Source organism: Falco punctatus, assembly GCF_963210335.1.
Source record: "Falco punctatus genome assembly, chromosome: 5".
Taxonomy (NCBI): domain Eukaryota; kingdom Metazoa; phylum Chordata; class Aves; order Falconiformes; family Falconidae; genus Falco; species Falco punctatus.
Genome location: NC_137584.1, coordinates 9,631,603 through 9,648,953, shown reverse-complemented (window position 1 = coordinate 9,648,953; position 17,351 = coordinate 9,631,603). Strand labels below are relative to the sequence as shown.

The 17,351-nt window shown below is 39.1% G+C and overlaps 1 protein-coding gene across 3 annotated transcripts in view; it reads right to left on the bottom strand.

The window, feature by feature from the left end:
* PHIP (PHIP subunit of CUL4-Ring ligase complex) overlaps positions 1-17,351 on the bottom strand; it is a 118,531-nt gene that overhangs the window by 89,675 nt on the left and 11,505 nt on the right. For all 3 annotated transcript variants that reach the window (XM_080388125.1, XM_080388127.1, XM_080388126.1), the window contains exon 7: positions 6,888-7,048. In XM_080388125.1, the coding sequence (XP_080244251.1) occupies positions 6,888-7,048 (161 nt within the window). The remainder of the gene's footprint in view (positions 1-6,887; positions 7,049-17,351) is intronic.

Genomic DNA, 17,351 nt, shown 5'->3' with positions numbered 1-17,351 from the left:
CACCGCAGTCCTGTGAGCTATTCAATGCCACTTCACTTCTTTGATCCCAGTAAGACTGTACCCCTGCAACTACCCACAGAATTCCAATTTCTCCTGCTTTTCTCCACATAGTCAGGCTGATTTCTCAAAGCGTGAAAGCTTTCCCCATAATACACTCCACGATCTACGTGCGTACACTTTGGGGTGGGCCCTCTTCAGCCCTTTTTGTTGTTTTCAGGGGCTTTACCATCTATATCGCCTCACATTCTTTGCTTACCCACCTAGTCCACTGCTTCTTCATGTGACTGTGACTTCTTGTCTCCCTCCCACATCTCTCCTACTCTAACACTCTCCTCACCAGGCTGGTCACCCTTTTGAGAAAGTTTACCCCGTATTTGCTTCTTATTCTCCTTTTCACAACCCACAGTATCCACAACAAAAAAAACCTTCCCTCTGCCCTGCCCTCTCTTAGCACCTCGACAAGTCAGAAACCATCAAAGCCCTTGATAAAGTGGTTCTAATGGTAAGTTACTCTGTTAATGCAGTTAAAGGATCCAAAGAAAAAAATAGACAAAACTGCATGATAATTGGATCCCCCCTTTGTTTTTACACTAGGAGTTCTAAACCTCAAGCATGCCATTGCACCTTACTAACAGGCATCACTTTCCAAAGCTCTGGACAGCACCACAACTCTTTCCTGAGCATTAATCTTCAATTTTTCCAATTTCCTTGGGGAGTTACCATAAAAATAAATAAATTGGAGCATTCTAGCAGCAACTATGAAACAGATTCTGTAATTTCTCTTGAATTCATCTAAGCTAGGGCTTTGGTAGTCATTTTAACCACAACACAGCAAAGTAAGTATGTATTAATCCAATTATTCAGCTTGAACCTCAGAAGTCCTCCTGAATTACCTTAGAACTTCTTCAAAGTGTATCCTCGCAAACTAATAAGCATGTGCAGTCTTTGGTCTTTGCCCCATCATTTTAGACTGCATGAATATGAAAACCAAGTGTTCGATACTCTAACTTCTGTTATTCTTTTTCTATTAAAAATTTTATCAAACCCTTGAAATGACCATTTCCTTCTAGATCTTTTTTTTTCTTCAGACCCATTGAACTAAGACTCATTAAATGAATAACAATATTAAACAAATAACGCAGTGTTATTTGTTAAAAAAAACTTAAATTATTAGCTCAGTCACTGAATGTTTTTGACAGTCATACACACACAGGTTAGTTTCACTTATAGCTTGATTTAATTCACTTCTACTAAGTTGCTGAGAAGCTAAAGGAAAAAGAAAGGAAAAAAATTTGGTAAACAAGTTCTGTAATGCGTACTTTCAAATCAATTCCAATGAACAAGTTAACATGCCTTTTCAACAGAACTAGCAAACTTGCTGTTTAGGGCTTTATAAGCAGTTTAGAGAAAAAAAGGGTCCCTTTTTTCTTCTAAACTTTGCTTATAAAGTTCTAAGCAGATTCCATTTTAATCTCTTTCCTTCCTTAAACATACGAGCACTGTATAAAGCGCTCAGATTTGGGTTCCCCCCCCATGTTAACTCAGTAAACTATTTCACTAATTGTTCCTGTGTTTCCAGATTCAAATTTGCACTTGTGTTACCTAACACATCAAAAAGGTTCAAACTTTACATCTACTTGATACAATTTCTATCTGAATAACAGTATCAGCTCATTCCATCCTACTGTTACCACAATGCGAGACTTAAAAGTATGAAGAAGCTTGTGCATTCTCCTCCAAAGTGCAGTTACCACCAAAAAAACCCCAAGCAGCACATAGGGCGGGCGGCGCATGCGTGTGTGAAACAGAATTGCTCAAAAAGAGACACCTGAAAGTAGAAGGGAATAGGGAACCCAGAACTTCCAAAATACTAGAGGGTTGAAATCGCTCAAATGTGGATTAATCTCTTTCTCAAAGCAGTACACACATGAAAATAGAACTAAGCCATTAATATTAATTGCATCATAGTTGAGAAACATCAAACCCATTTTTCTTGGAGCTGCACAACTTAAAAAACCCCCAAAACCAACTCTGTCTACAGAGCTATACATATTACACAAAACATGCTTCTGCAATTCTCACGTTGTACAGATCAATATTATGAATAAGCTACTGACTTCTCAGTAAGCTTACAGCCTGCAGCCATTTTACTGGATGAACAGATAGTTCAAAGCATTAAAAAAAAAAAAAAAAAAAGAAAGAAAAAAAGTAGTTGTCAACCAATAAACCAAACCCTGCATTATGAGACCCCTAAAATGCTGCTTCAGAATGTAACTGATGGAGAGCAACCTGCTCATAGACAACTAAAAGGTGTAAAATGGTCAGAAAGAGAAGAACAGCTAGTTCTGGAACCTAATGCCACCTGGTGGGTTTAGTAACAGCAAACCAAGGAAAGGTGATCACTAAAAAACAAGCCTGCTCCCTACCAGTTGTCTACAGTATCGCTATAGAGGCATGTGTTGTACCTCTCCATTGCAGAAAAAAATTAGACTGTTAGCAAATCTCAACAAGGAAAAAAGGAAGGGAAAAAAAGGAAAAAGAAAAGACCAAGTTAAAACTGTAAATTCTGTAGCATCTTGGCAAGATAACAGTATTAAAATCCAAATAAATTCATGGAATTCTATCTGAACTGAATGTGACAATTCACAACTCTTAAAATACTCTTGCAGTTCTGCTAGCAAAGGCACCAGCTTACACCACAGCTCATGTTTTCAAGGTTGCATCTACAACTGCTATGAATTATGTGCCTATAAAAAAGCATTTTCTCAGAAGTGAATCCCAGAACAAGTTCAGCACCAAGACAGAACTGATGATAGCATTGCCAAGGTAGAGTAAAAGTGCTTCACTTTCCTACAATTACACACATTTGTGGGCTGAAGTGAAACTGCAAAGAAATTTACCAATTAATCTTGGGTTGGAAATCTTATGCAGAGTACTACACAACACTTCATTATTCCCTAGAAGGAGCAATGTCAGAGAAGACAGGAAGATAAAGGCGGGGGACACGGAGTTGGCCATCCTCCTTTGCAGTCAGAAAGGTAAGCAGTGCAGGAACCAGAGAAGACAATGCTTTTTTCTATTACTCTGTGTGGGTTCTGCAAGTCACATTTTTCAAGAGATCCAGAATACAAAGTCTCAAAAATAATTAGGTTTTCTTCAATGATGGCCAATAGGCTGTGTCTTTGCAAGTAAAGATGCCTTTAATTGTAATTAATTAAAAAAATCTGAATTACCAAGAAAACACAATTTGTGTATTAAAATATTTTTATATATCTGGGGGAAAAAAAAGGGTAAGAGGTTGATCTTCAGAAATCTCTTGTGAAATCCGTAAAACGATACAAATAGAATCAGTCATTGCATGACCTTGTGGTGGACTGACCCTGGCTGGATGCCAGGTGCCCAAAGCCAGACAGGCAACAGATAACATAATGAAAGGTTTGTGGGTCAAGATAAGGACAGGGAGAGATCACTCACCAATTACTGTCACAGGCAAAACAGGCTCGACTTGGGGAAATTAGTTTATTACCAATCAAATCAAACTAGTGGAGTGAGAAAAACACTCATCTAAATCTTAAAACACCTCCCCCCACCTCTCCCTTCTTCCTGGACTTAACTTCACAACTTCACTCCTGATTATCTCCACCCCACCACCACCCCAGCGGCACAGGGGGACACGGAGTAACGGAGCGTTTCATTCAGTTCATCACACATTGTCTCTGCCATTCTTTTGCCCTCAGGGGGAGGACGTTTCACAATCTTCCCCTGTTCCAGTGTGGGGTCCTTCCCACAGGAAAGAGTCCTTCATAAACTGCTCCAGTGTCAGTCCCTTCCATGGGGTGCAGACCTTCAGGAACAGACTGCTCCAGCACGGGGTCACAGGTCCTGTCAGCAAACCTGCTCCCGTGCGGGCTCCTCTCCATGGTCCTGCCAGGAGCCTGCTCCAGCACAGACTTCTCATGGGGTCACAGCCTCCTTCAGGCACATCCATGTGCTCTGGTGTGGGGTCCTCCACAGGCTGCACGTGGATATCTGCTCCACCGTGGATTTCCATGAGCTGCAGGGGACAGCCTGTCTCACCATGGTCTTCACCATGGGCTGCAGAGAATTCTGCTCCAGCAACTGGAACATCTCCTCCCCCTCCTTCCTCACTGACCTTGGTGTCTGCAGACTTGTTGGTCTCACATAGTCTTGCTCCTCTCTTCAGCTGCAACTGCTGTTACACAGCAACTACTTCCCCTTCTTAAGTATGTTATCCCAGAGGTGCTACCACCATTCACTGATGGGCTTAGACTTGGCCAGTGACAGGTTCATCTTGGAGCCGGCTGGCATTAGCTTCATCAGACATGGGGGAAGCTTCTAGCAGCTTCTCATAAAAGTCACCCCTGTAGCCACCCCCGCTACCAAAACCTGGCCATGCAAACCCAATACAGATCTACTAACTAGCTAGCAGGAAAACTGCATAACATCCTGTTTTCACTGCCTTTAGGCAAACTTCTTCCAAAAAGCATCTTCTTCCTAGCAAAGATAACATCTTCCAGAAGAAAATGACTCAAAAATGTGCTGAGACCACTTTCTTTTCCTTTTAATTCGAAGCAGAATATAAACAGAACTTGAATTTAGAGGCTTTCAATCCTTCAAAGGTCAGGAGGAAAAGGAAACAGTTACAATGCATCTTCTAGAACCAATTTTAAACCTAAACCAACCTCTTACCTAGCTAATGTCACAGAATGCTGGAGGCTGTAGAGTAAAAACAGAACAAGAATGATTCCCTATCAATGCATGCAAATTTACACGCCAGCAACAGATGTGTCTGGAATGAAGTTTTTTATCAGGAATTCTTAGTTCTATTTACTACACTAGAGACTTTAGAAATTGCAGTGGTCTAGATTGAAAAGAATTGGCACCATTTCATTATACAGACACAACTGCAAGGCAGTTCATGACTGTTTATCCACTGACTACATCACACCAGCTACAGCAACTTGGGATTTTACTGGAATGTGGAATACAACCCATTGGTTTTCCATTTGCCAACAACCACTGAAACATCTAAACAAACAACACTGGATTTACCTGAGAATGCAGAGGTAAGAAGCTCTGCCCCAGGCTCCCCAAAATGAAAATTCACTAGTCACAATTAATTTATATGGCCACTCTATTTAACATTAGTTTGAAGTAACCATGATCTCAACTGAGACCTTCTTCAAGCAATCATACCAGGACACCAGTGCATCTGTCAGCAAAGGACTGCCAACAAAGCCCTGGGGTTGCAGAAGCAGTGTTGCTCCCCCCATTTTAATTCACGTTCTTCTGCTTTTCTTTTGGAAACAAACTGCTGCTACTGTCAAGACAATTCATCTCTTTACTCATTTTTAAAATCAGACTGCAAAAAGCAAGCAAATGTGCAAAAAGGAGTGATCACTGCAGATGCACCCAAGAGGAAGTTTAGTTAACCTCTGGAAAAGGAAAGGTTTTAGGAACATGGGAAAGTTTTAGGAAAATGAATAATCAGGAGACCTTAACAAGGAGTTCTACACACTTCATCTACAAAGCACAAACAAGTTTTTACTTAGAGGTGAACAGGGTGAGCACAGGTGATTTTTATACTTGGTACACATAAAAATCTCTAATCCATTCTGCTGTATCACATATAGAACAAACTCACAAGAGAGCTCTTTTCCTGATAGGTTAATCATGCATAAACTACAGGTCATAAGAATTTAATGCCTATGACTGTTGAGGGACTTTGCTTGTCAATGACGGCTAAAGTAGTACAAAAGAAGTCTGCTATGCCTGAAGTAAACAAACAGGTGTTCAAAACGCTACAAGTGTCCCATTCCTGCAACCACACATGCTTCCATGCAACAAAGCAAAACGTATGTGAGTGAAAGGGCAAATTATATTTACAACCACCTTGAAAGAATTTTACAAGTTAGGATTGCAATACATGAAGTAGAACTGAACCGTAATTCAAACAATGCAGGTAGAAGTATCTACCATGTCAGAAAGGACACAGCCAAGCTCCTGGATCCACAAAAGGTATCAATTACATCCAGTATTTGTGGCAAGGAAATAAATGCAGCCAAACTGTCCCAGACTGGCATGAGGTATGTATTCATGAGATGTTTGGCTCTACTAAAATTGACTACTTGCCAAGGAATTGAAATTACACTCACATCTATCTGGTTTTGTAATTTCCATTCCTTGGGAAACCTGCAATTTCAGTCCTGACTTCAGACATCTATCCAACATTACTTTTTTAACAACAAAACAAAGGCAAATAGTTAAAAACATTAAGAACACCGGTACAAAAACATTCCTGGGAACTCATGAAGACAATTCCTTGTGACCCAACATATATTACAATACATCACGTGAATTTTCAGCTTTCTAATTCCTTCAACATGATGTACCAAATCTAAGTGTATCATCAGGCTGTTAAACTTAGTAGTCATGCTTTAAATTTTAATAAAGTTAAGATAAAATAGTCAAATAATCTTTAATTACACATTGATTGTCCTGCCCGACTTCCTAATGAAATTCTGTGTTGGTGGTCCATTCTTTTGCTTATGTTTTTTCTAGAAAACACAAGTGCAGAGGAAAGAATCTACATAGGGCAATTCCCTTTGACTGAAAATAACCTCAGTTTTCTGACTGAACCACACAGACCAGCAATCACCATCACATCCAGCCTTAAGACATGTAAGCCAAAACTATTTTTAACATGCAAACATGGTTATTAAAAAGCACATGAGCATTAACAGTAATAAAGCATGTATGCGCTCTTGATACATAAGATCAGTATATTTAGTTTTTAGAAACAATTAGGTGACTTGCTATCTGTACTTTAAAAAAAAAAATAAAAAAAATAAAGATCTTGTACTTACAGTAAATATTCGCCTGCCAGTCCGATCAAAAGTTACACAGTATACAGAAGACAAGTGTCCTAAAATTCGTTTGTGCATCTTCATGTGTTGATAGACTGCAGTTGGAACAAGGCGTTCAAGTCTGTACTTTCCATTTAGTTTTCTGGAAAATAGGGTATCCACTACCAAACAGGGAAAGAAAAAAGGAGACACAGCATTTATATTGGGTTCATAAACTAAAACACTTCTCCAAGAAGGAAAGTTTATGTCAATACTGTACCACCTGCTATATGAACAACTTACTACAGTAATTGCCTCATTCTGCCATAAATTAGGGAAAAATACATACAAAAGTAGCCTACAATATAGATGAGCAAAAATATGTCAAACTAAAGCAGAGCAAAAAGATGCAATACAACTTTCAAGCCCAAATGTATGCTTCTCACTTTATACCTAGTGAGAGAAATTCAGGAAGACTGAGGCAGCTTCCATGGAGGACTAAACTACCTCACATTTAACAAGCATTGCTATTAACTGAAGAGCAGCAAACATACAAACCTTCTCCAATGCAACTTGGTTTTTTGTAGTCTACAGTTAAACATTTATCCACCACTTGCAAGACAGTAGTATTTTTAAGGATATTGCTACCCACTACAGCTAAACAAACAAAAAAATGCCAAACAAAAATTTACATACAAATTTACCCAAATCTTACAGAAAATTCTGAATTTGACTAACAGAATCTTGTTCAAAGAGTCTGCAGTAATTTTTTTCCAAGTTTAAAAGACAAGAAGGTCCAGGAGCAGAAATCTACTTTAATAAAATGGATATCTTTCATCAAGAACTAAAGCTCCATGTTAATAATTTTAAACTGCTACTCATGCAACAACAAAGCAACAGAGTATAATGCTTACATGCATGGATACGTAGACATTAGTCAAACAGTTCCCCATATCATTATTAGATCAAAGAATGGCAACGGTGATACATTTTATATTTCACAGAATTGTGATAAAGCAGGTAATATAATCAGATCTCAAATTTCTGAATACATGAAAAGTAAAACCATAGATGCCCAGCAATGCCCAGAGCACTACATACACATGAAAACCAAGAACTATCAGTACCAAAAGAGGCAGTTAATACTTTCATTACTGCTCTGGTTAACCATTCTTTATATGTGACCAAGGTTACATCTGTACTAGTGAATTGAGCAGGACCAGGGCAGGGGTCTGGGCACTAAATCACAGTCACTCCTTGGGATCAACCGTGAAGCAGCTACAAATGTCTCCAATTGCTTGGGTTTGGCCCAGACCAATCAGACACTGGCTCACAAGTCAGTACAGGTCAAACTACATTAAATATGCAAACTGGTTTGTAGCTACTCTATAAGGAGCAAAAGTACTCAGTGGTATGGATAAATGCCAAGCCCACTGGCCTCAGGCCGTAAGAACAGCCCTGAAACTTTTCAGTTAACTGCCTATGCAGCCCAAGGATTCAAGGAAATTTTCCCAGGTCAAGATTCTTTGTGAATGAGCAGGATCATCAGCTGTGGAGTGAGGCACTTGTAGTCAATTCACCACTACTGCCTTAAGGCTCTGCCATATCCTCTTCACCCTACTGTTACACAAGAAAAAGAGGCAGTTGCATGTGCTTTATGACAAAGATTTTCCTTGCCAACAGTCTACTTTAGAACCACAGGAAACCAAGACTAGTTCAGTCACAAGATAAATCTAGTTTTGGTTTCTGACAGATCACCCTACAGTTAAAAAAACACCAAAAAAACCCAACCAAAAAAAAATTCTCAAAAAAACCAAACCACCCCCCTCCCACCACCAAAAAAAACCAACAAACCAAACACACGCATACACACAAATAGAATAAGGAAGGTCTTTGTCACAACAATAAAGTGAGCTTGCACGATATCTCAACCTACCCAGAAGTTGCCTTTTGTTTGATTTTAATGTAAGATGGAAATGGTAGTTGGAAATCAGCTTCTAGCAATGCCTTCACATGAAACCACAGCTCACAAGAAGGGGAAAAAAGCTTAACTCCAAAGTTTATTTTGCAAAGATGTTCTGTCAATATATCAAAACTGTAAGCAGACTCTTCAGGATAAAACAACTGATAACTTCATATAAGCATGTAATTTTTAATATACATCTGAATTTATGAAAATTTTTGAAGTACTTTTAAAGTACTTGAAAGAAATTTCAAGTTTGGGATTTATTATTTGAGTTTTGGGGTTTTTTTTTAAATCACTGAAGAAGGGTAAGTTTACCAGAATCTAAGACAGTATTTCTGATGATACTTTTGCTGATGTGTAGTAGTAATGGGCAACTTGCTCCTAGTTCACACATCCCTGGGAAACTCGGCAGGTGAAATGCCCCTTGTCCAGTAACAATCAACCTACTGAAGGAAATAAGAGGCAACGCTGTGATACTGGAAACAAGATGACTGGGATCTATTGCACTCTTTGGCCTTGATTAAAATTTGAAACATAAAAAAAAAAATAATTCTAAAACTGGTAAAAAAAGAAGGTGACTTAAGTGATTTGACATGGAAAAAAACAGCATTATAAATTGACATTATATGGGAAGAAAATTTTTAACTAAGATCATGCAATGCAGAGGGGGAGAATCAACCTCCCACAGGTTTGAACACTGTCCATAAACACACGATTTTTAAAAGATTTCTTCAAAATGTTTTTCTTGTTGGTTTTAAACAAAATTTTCACATCCGCCACAGTTCTTCAGTATATCCTTCTATTTAACTACATTTCTATTTACTCTTATTGACTTTGCCAAGTGATCCAGCTTGATTTCTCCAGCTGACCTATTCCCACTTTTTATTCCAAACACTGAAAACTCCAATGTGTCACCTGCACACTTTGCTAGCACAATAGCCTTCATTTTTTCCTCCACAGTACAGGTAAAAATCAAAAATAGCTGTGTCTCAAAAATAAATTCCTGCAGCTGAACAATAAAATTGGTTTTTCTGGTGCAAGCCAAGGTGAGAAAGGCTACCAACTGTTAATAATAATGACATTGTACTAATTATAGGTCTTTGCTTTTGTAACAATTGTTAGCCATACCTATCTTCAACACTTGTCAGGCCTTATGTGGTCTCTAATCTATTTTTGCTTGGTTTTAACTGGATTTGGGGAAAAAGTGAATTTAGATCCCCTCTGACACCAAGTCTAACATCTCTCCTTTTAGACATACTAGCGGGTTTCTGTCTCTCGTTAAATTTTGCTTGCCTCACACGAATGAGTCAGTATGAGCAAAGGTGTTAATCACAGGACGTGTGATAAGGTGTAACAGTTAAACAGCTGCAGTGGGAGCCACAAACCATACATAATATGCAAGGGAAGAAGGATGAGACTATCTCAGGAAGGGTTAGAGAGCACTGGCTGGGCCTTACAGCAAGTCAACCAACAAGAAGAGAAGAGTTTGGAAAGAGGAGAACAACAGAATAGAGGTTGCCTGCTCCTTGCTGGAAGGGCAATGTGAAGTCGACACTACACAGGAAGAACTCCCATCTAGTGCCTGGCCAACTAAGGATATTGCTATTAACTTACGCTTTACATGCCTGTCTACTACTCACACTTAAGTTCCTGCTTTAAAAATAATTAAAAAAAAATTAAAACAAACATAAAAAGCAGATGTTACTAAATGGCTGTTGTGCAACACAGGATGACAATTTATCACTTCCAAATGACATTTTGGTTTCAAAATCAGCATTCTTCATATTTAATGAAGCTAACTGATCAGCAGAAACCAATGCCTGAGAAAGCCGCCTACTTTGTTAATGTTTTGAACATTGAAAAAAACTCTTTGCCACAAATTTTAAGTTGCTATCAATTGTTTACCAGCTGGTTCCAAACAAAATTAATCAGCTTCTGTTTTTTAGATAACAGGGCTCATCTTCATACAACACGACCAGCTTCAAAGATTGAAACGGTCTGCTATCACAGAATGGTTCAAGTGGGAAGGAACCTCTAGGGATCAGCTAGTCCAGCCCCCCTGCTCAAGCAGGGTCAGCTACAGCAGGTTACTCAGGGCTATGTCCAGCAAGGACAGAAAATTCACAACTTCTCTGGGCAACCCATGGCAGTGCTTTAATCACCTCTAAAAAGTGTTTTCTTCCATTTAAATTGAAGATCCTCTATTAAAGTTTGTGTTCGTGGCCTCTGTCCTGTCAGGAGGTACCAATGAGAAGAGCCTGCCTGCCTCCATCACACCCTCCCATTTATACCCATTGATAACACGCCCCCGTGCTTTCTCTTCTGAAACCTAAACAATCCCAGTGCTTTTGTATTCTCCTTGTATGACAAGATACCTCAATCCCTGCATCATTTTACTAGTCCTCTGCTAAACTAGTTCCAGTCTGTTCATGTCTGTCTTGTTCTAAGGAGCCCAGAGCCAGACCCAGCGCTCCAGGTGTGATCTCACCTGCACTGAGGGGAAGGAGCATCTTTGACTTAGCGACAATGCACTGCCTCCAGCAGCCCAGAATGCTGCTTGGTTTGTGTGTGCAAGGCCACATTGCAGACTTGAACATCTGACATGTTCAACACCAGAACAGCCAGCTTGTTCTCTGCAAAGCTGCTTTCCAGCCCATCAGTCCCCAGTGTCCACTGGTGCATGAGGTTATTCTTCCCCAGGGGCAAGACTTTTGCACTTTTCATTGTGGAAATTTATTAGATTCCTGTTAACTCGTTTCTCCAGCCTGTCGAGGTCCCCCTGAATGGCAGCACAGACCATTTGATCTATCAATCACTCCCAGTTTTGCATTGTCTGCAAAACTTGGTGTTTCATCATCCAAGTTACTAATGAAGATGTTGAATAATACTGGCTCTAGTATCAGCCCCTGGCGTACACCATTAGTGACTGGCCCTCATGCCAGTCACTGGAATTCATTCTGCTGGTCACAAGCCTTTGAGCCCAGCACTTCTGCCCATACCAGTTTGTTAGTGAGAATGTTACGGGAGCCGTATTACAAAGCCTTGCTGAAGTGAACAACATTTACTACTGTCCCCCCATCCTCCAAGCCACTTATCTCATTTAAATGGCTGCCAGGCTAGTCAGGCATGACTTCTTCATAGATCGATACCAGCTACTCTCAGCCACATTCTTGCCCTTCATGTTGGTTTTCAGGAGTACTTGCTTCATCACTTGCCCAAGGACTGAGGTGAGGAGGGCCCACCTCTAGTTCAGCAGTCTCCTTGTTGCCCTGCTTCAAGACAGGAGTGACATTTGTTGTCTTCCAGTCCTCAAGAAGCTCCCCTGACCACCATGAACATTTCAACAATAATCGAGTGACCTTGCAATGACATCAGCCAGCACCCTCAGCACCCAGCAGTAAATCCTACCAGGGTCTATGGACTTAGGTGTGTAGTTTGTTCGAACATTCCCTGACCTAATCCTCCTCCATCAAGGGAAAAGTCTTCCTTGCCCCAGACCTTGTCCCTGGTCACCAGGGCCTGAAATTTTTGAAGGCTGGTATTACCAGCGAAGACCTAGGCCAAGAGGGCATTGAATACCTCAGCTTTTCCAGGTCTTTTGTCACCAGGTCCCCTGCCCCATTCAGCAGCAGGCCCTATTGTTCCTTATCTGCTGACAGCCATGTAAAAGCCCTTTTTGTGTTCCTTCATGTTCCTCACTAGATTTAATGCCAGAAGAACTCTGAAGTTTGTTACTGCAGAATCACAGAATGGTTGCAGCTGGAAGGGACCTCTGAAAATTACCTAGTCTAATAATTCTCCTTTGAAAGCAGGGTCAAATATAACAACTTGCTCAGGACCTTTTACTAGAGTTAAGAAAAAAGAAATAAAGAAAGTGGGGTAGGGTGAGAAACATGGGATTCTTTACCCAAACCTTAAGCTCTAAAGGTAAGAGTTTAATTCATTTTTCTGTAAAGGCCACTCAGGAACCTACACTGTGAATCGAGAGTTGGGCTTTTAAGACAACTTGATGAAATGGAACTGTTAAAACCTTAATCTGGAAAAACATACATCTCTGAGTCAAGATCACTCTATTTGTTTGGCTTCCTTCAGAACAATTTAAAAATCAAATACATATGTAAAGCTGATGAAGGTAAAGGGGTTGGAGTTTTCAGCAGAACTTAAAGAATATAGATTTTCTCACACTCAAAAAGCATGCAACAGGCATCAACAGAATGCCTTCAAAGTTTTAGAATGTCTCTCACCCCCCACCCAAAACGGAACAAGCAGTTCAAAGAAAAACAGCAATGTGTAAAATGAAGACAAATTTTGGGGTCTGAAACACATGGCAGTATTAGCTATGATGATCAGCCTCCTCCCCTCCCCGGCCTTGGCTTTCTTATTTTAGTTTTATCAAAGCGACCAATACCATCACGTTATTGACAGGGTCCTGGAATGTGAAATATACCTTAAAGATGGGGGATAGTAATCTACTTTATCCACTAGTCAGTGATAAATCTGATTTAATTTTGTACCAATTGTAAGTTACAATTTTAAAAAGCACATGTAAAAATCATTATGGCTTATCTTTCATTTTCTTCCTTTCTGGAGTCACGTTTAACTCATGGAAGTTCTATTCTGAAGAACAGATTCCACCTTTGTTCCCCTTCCATTCACACAAAATAAAGCCAGATTTAGAAGACACCTGGAAGGACACCTAAAGAATATACTTCACTTACAACTCTTACCCATACTGAATCAAGTTTTATTAACTTGAAAGGCTAGAAATGCCTTTAATGAGTGCCAAGGCATTCAGAGCTGTAAAAAATAAGCTTTTTGAATAAAAAGAGACTGCTAGACTCCTTTCACTCCTCAAGCTAGTACAACTAAATGTATCAAGCACTCAGTTTTGGGTTGTTGAGGGCTTTTTCCCTTTCTGTAATGATGTCCAAGATCAAAAAAGCAACTTCAATTTACTTCTACCTTCCTACCATTTTTCTGTTTAACTTCTAAACATTGTGCAGTACTTCAAGTCTTCTGGCTTACAGATGACTGTCAACCAAGTGAGTGGTTAAGCTAGCAATATGACCAACCCAGAACTTGCCTCTAGGCATTTAATGAAAGTAAATGTATACTGACTTTTTACTGGAGCATTTCTGAAAATATAAAAATTCTATGTACATCTATAACTTCACATATAATATTAATTTGCCCAATGAAACTAACTGCCAACCCTAACAAATTCACAGAGATTGGAGGTGAGATGTTTCTAGAGGCAGAAGGTAAAAACAAATGAAACTATACAATCTCAAGCATTTCCAAACTGTTCCCTGACTTCAATGCAATCCCACCTGCTTCCACTATATATTTACTCAGTATTTTATTCAAAGTGTAAGTTCTGTAAGACTTCTATAGCTCATTTGCTCTTGCACAGCAAGTCATTTACTTTAGCATAATTCGCTTTAGACTTGAATAAACATGTAAAACAAGATGTTACTTTTACGCAGTTCCTTTAACACAAGGTGGTCTTTCAGGTTTTTTACTACAATTAGCAGATAATAGTTTGACAAAGTACTCTTAGGTTAGCTTTTAGGCCTAAAGTACTTACTATATTCCTAAAAAGGGACATCTACACCACTGTCAGAACCCCAAGTTCTCTCTACAGCCAAACCAGCAGCATCATTTAATAAAGAAGTTGTGAGAGAGGTGCAAAAAGCCTCAGAACTTTTCTCCAAGCAGACTACTGAGCAAGACCATGAAATACTATTTTTGAAAGGCAGATATACACACTGCCCAGGAAAAACATTCTTTGTCGTCTGGGGCGAACAGCCAGTCCCACCTCAGGTCGCCACACCTGAGCGGTCAGCCTCCCTGAGAGCTTTGAGCTCAAAGCTCCCAAAGCTTTATGCTTTGCTTCTGTGCTTCTTTTAGCAATTCCTGAAAATTACTGAGAGTTCTTCTTCTGTTTCTGCAACCAAGAATACCTTTAGCAAAACAAATCAGCATATGACATAGCTCTTTTTGTTTTTAATTAAGCACTCAGCAACATTTTATACGATATGTTGCACAAGTGAGAGCAATTGGGGAAAGATTATTCTGTATTCAAGTTTTTTTTCCTCTTTATTACGTTCTACAGATATTCTGTAGTTTTCTGGAAAAGTACATATTTGTACAGATGTTATTTTAATTGTCATAAACCAGCTATGTCGAAGGCTGTTGGCACAACATACACAAAAACATAACTCTAAGGAATATCTCATCAGCATCATAATAGCATTGATTCATCAGGCTAGGAAATTAAAGAATATTCCTGTACATTCACTGAAAAGTAAATTATGTTTTGCTGCACACAATAGAAAGACTTCAGAACCTTTTCTGTTCCTCAAGCATTAGTGGGTTCTCCACCTGAAGTACATACAGGCTGAAGAATAATACGTTCCAATTTTTTTTTGTTGGGCAAATACAGCCTTCCCAGGGGAAAAAATGGAAAAGTTATTTAAAGAAAGGAAACAAAATCTTCTAGTTGAATTTATAAAAGTAGTGTAATTCCAGTTCATGATTTCACTGAGAGGATTAGACTAGAATAAATCAAAAACAAATGATTTAAACACACAGCTCTGAAACAGGTATCAAAAAAATCCAAATACACCTCACAGCTGAAAACATTCAGCTACCAGCACTTATCTCAATGTTTGGAAAAGGAAATTATTGGTCATGAAAAAAAGTGGTATGTTGAAATAACTGTAATTTTGCAAATATTCAGAGCTCTGCAAAAGATTCAATAAAAACATTTATTTAGAAAGCCTTACTTGTTCTTCCCTAAAACGAGTCTGAAAGTTATTTTTCTTAACATTTAATTCCACTACCATGGCAACTCTACAACTTTCTTTGAACTCCAGCTGCCACGGATTTCATACACTGCGCTCTTTCCCTTTAAAAAGTATACACATGGAGCAAGCTACAGTACGATGCAGAACAGTCCTCTTCCATTCTGATTTGCCTAGCATGTTTTAAAACGCATTCCCAAGTAAATAAAAGGTAAGGCAACTAAAGAAATCTTAGCTATTAGAAAGCTCAGTCCTCCAGCCACCTTGCTGAATCAGCTGCTAATCTAGCCCATGATTTTCCAAGTTTACAGTCCTCAAGCGAATGCACAGCCACTCAAGAAGAATTATTCTATTCAGCAACAGGCATTTTCTCCCTCACATCTAGAGCACAACACAGAAACAACTCCCGACACAAATACCAAAATAGCAGCTCTAACCAAAAACCACACTGAATGAATACAGGTGATACATGAGGATTTAAGTGAACCACCTCTGACCAATACACATATTACCTGAGGAGGTTCTGAAAAACTTAGCTCTAAACACCCAGCAAGACCTTCCTATATTCCACACATCTACAGAAATATCACGGAAAGGGTGCAAACTGTGCTTTAAAATGAAAGAACTACTACACCACCACCAAATACCTTGCCATCTGACCAAGTCAAAATTGGCTGTACTCAATGTAAGAGCTTCTTAGCTGCAGCATGCTTCTGCTTCAGCTGTTAAGAGAACTCTCTGGGTGAAGTGTAGTGGTATGCACTTTGAGATTTGATTCTGAGTTTCTTCAACATTAGAAATAATATAAATAGCCCAAATTAAGCTCTCTCAATTATGTATTCTATGTATATTTACATATATATCTATCTGCCAATTCATGCAAAACTTACAGGCTACCAACGGTCTCCAAAAGGAGTTTAAGAGATTGAAAAACTGTAATGGCAAATTACCACATTAAAAATGCCTCTGTCCCAAAAAGCACCTGCCTATATATTTGTACATTGTTACTCACTAGTTCCCCAATGTATCATCAGTCTTCTTTTTTTTTTTTTTTTTTTTTTTTTGTCAAGACAGAAGCAGCTGCACCTGATCAGGAGCCAATCAATTGGATATTCCCTGCCCACTGTCAACCAACACTTCACATCTATCTGCAACTACCATACTGGTATAAACCACTACTGGTTTGGTATAATCCACAGTGGTAATTTTAATCATTCATCCTTCTTTGGACACCAGCAGAGAAAGATGAAAAGACAAGTGATTTTGCACATTTTCCTATCCATAATGAAAGAAAAAGGGTAGTCCTTCGTAAAGGATCTCCTGAAGTATCACACATGTCTGTTCTTCCAGCAATTAAAAAACGCATGTATCTTCTTGTTAAAAGGTTGAGAAACAAAGAACATGTTTTTGTGACCATACAAGTGCTTTAAAGTAACAAAGAAAATAAGAAAAAGAACACCTCTGACCTCCAGCTTCCCGGTTTTTCAATGGTACAGAAAGCACATGCATGCTTCATGATACAGCACAGCAAACTAAAGCACAGCTACAAAATTAGTGAATGAACCAGAGAGCAGAAAGAGTAACTTCTACAAGACACTCAAACCTTTCCAAACAAAACTATTACCAGGCTATGTGATTTACTCTCCCCAACAATGGCTGCATGCCATGCTGTCCTGGTGTGAAGTTATTACATAGGACTAATTATTTATCTAC